Genomic DNA, 1,871 nt, shown 5'->3' on the forward strand with positions numbered 1-1,871 from the left:
TCCGCCACCCCCCACATTCCTCTCCTTCTCACACTTGGCCTCAGCAAAGGTCTCTGTGGCCCACAGGTTTGCCGATCACCTGCACAAGTTCCACGAGAATGACCACGGGGCAGCAGCCGGTGACTTGTGGCAGTGACGTCCTGGGGCTTCCCCCAGGATGGTAATGGCTGCGTTCCCCTCCCCTGCTTGTTCAGCTGCTTCTAATGACATAGGCTTCCCTTCCCTGTTGAATTCCCCACGTAGACTGCCTTTGCCCTCCACCCGACAGTGCCCCAGGTCCCCTGGGGCCCCCTTAAAAGATGGTCTCAGCCACATCAGGCCCCCTAGGTCCAGAAAACTCCCAAGGCCAAGCCAGGCTGAGCCAAAGGGACCCCTTCAGGCCCATCTCAGGCTGGTGACCCAGCCCCAGTCCCACCTGCAGCCTGACCACGAGTCCTGGTGGCAGAGACATCCCAGCTGTGACACTGAGTTCCCCCTGATTCTGGCAGTAGTTAATCCGGTTGGCGTCCGCAGGCCTCTCTGTGCCAGGCTCTGGGATCCCCTTGGGCTCCCCTAGGATCCATCACCCTCTCCCCAAGATGTGGAAGCCCTTCCTTGCAGGCCAGCAGGCTTTGAGTCCAGCCTTCACCCCAACTCCACCCCACCCCACCCCAAGAAGTGAAGGAGCCCCAGAGGGCAGGATAGTCTCTGTTGCCCCCTCCCAGCCCTTGGAGCCACTCTAATGTTTGCTTTCTTATTAGCAAGTTATTCTGGCTTTTAAGTGAGGAGGAATCTCCAGTGAATCGCTACACCCCAGGCTCTTCAAACCCAAGGACCGGTTTGAGGGGCCCAGGTGCTTCTCAGCCAAGCAGAGCTGGCTGTGGGCCACCCTAGCATGGCCACCCTGAGGCCACTGGCAGATCTTCCTAAATTAGATTTGCACTTGCTTCAGCTTTGCACATTTTGAATAAACACATTGTTGCAGCCACACTGGTGCCGCAGCTCTGTGACCCCGGGGGTACAGGAAGCAGGTGGGCGGGTTCCTGCAGCAACACCTCCAGGAGCTGCTGGCTGGACCGACCTCACAGCTGCTCTGCTGATGTGGAGCACGGGTCCCCACACGTGGGAGGCCTCTGCCCCACTTCCCGTCACCACGAATTCCCTGAGTCGTCCAGGGCTTTGCGGAAGCCAAACCCGCAGCGTCTGAGTTCTCGTGAGCAAACAACGCAATCGCAAAGAGAATTCCCTTCCTTTTTCATGCTGCGATTGCATGTGTGACAGCAGCTCCTGGGGAATCCCTGCGTTCCTTTTCTGCGTGCCCTGGAGCCACGCACATGCTCCCTTCCCCCGGGCCAGGCATTGTGGGGGCCCATGCCCATCAAGTCCCCTGAGTGACAGCCTTGCAAGGGGACACCCCTGAGCCACAGGTTCTGGGCCGCCTGGCCTCCAGCCCAACCCCACTGATATGGGTCCCCTCCCACCCAGACTGAGGGCTTCCTCTTGGTCCGTGGTGGTTGGCGTTCTCCCACTGGCCAGGCGCACTCAGCAACCACCCAGCAGTCCACCAGGCCCGAGTCCCCTGTGGTATCCATGTCTGAGTTTTAGCCCTAAATACTCTAGAGTTTGTGCCTCCAGGGCCGCACCCCCCTTTGGGGCCCCACCCCCAGCACCCCTGTCATCTACCCCATCAGAACTTCCTCTAAGGCCCCAGGGCCTGCCCTTGGGGACCCCAGATGGGCCCCTCATCTCTCACCCTCATTCCCGTTGCCATGACAGAGCTATTCTTGGCTAATCACAGCTCCCCTCCTTCCCCGCCCACCCCAGCCACTTCCACTTCTCCCACCAGTTCCTCCTTGAAGGTCAGAGTCCTCCTCGCTTCCTCCTCCCTGGAC

The 1,871-nt window shown here is 60.0% G+C and overlaps 1 protein-coding gene across 4 annotated transcripts in view; it reads left to right on the forward strand.

The window, feature by feature from the left end:
- The window catches only part of CUX1 (cut like homeobox 1), a 352,709-nt gene extending 351,740 nt beyond the window's left edge, over nt 1–969 (forward strand). For all 4 annotated transcript variants that reach the window (XM_021086269.2, XM_021086270.2, XM_021086268.2 and 1 more), the window contains exon 23: nt 67–969. In XM_021086269.2, coding sequence (XP_020941928.2) covers nt 67–136 — 70 coding nt within the window. In that variant the 3' untranslated portion in view covers nt 137–969. The remainder of the gene's footprint in view (nt 1–66) is intronic.
- Nucleotides 970–1,871: the final 902 nt, after the last annotated feature.

Source organism: Sus scrofa, chromosome 3 (assembly GCF_054392235.1).
Source record: "Sus scrofa isolate SSC_HxYL_T2T_F1_AM1 chromosome 3, Sscrofa_HxYL_maternal_Yorkshire_Landrace_v2.0, whole genome shotgun sequence".
Lineage (NCBI taxonomy): Eukaryota > Metazoa > Chordata > Mammalia > Artiodactyla > Suidae > Sus > Sus scrofa.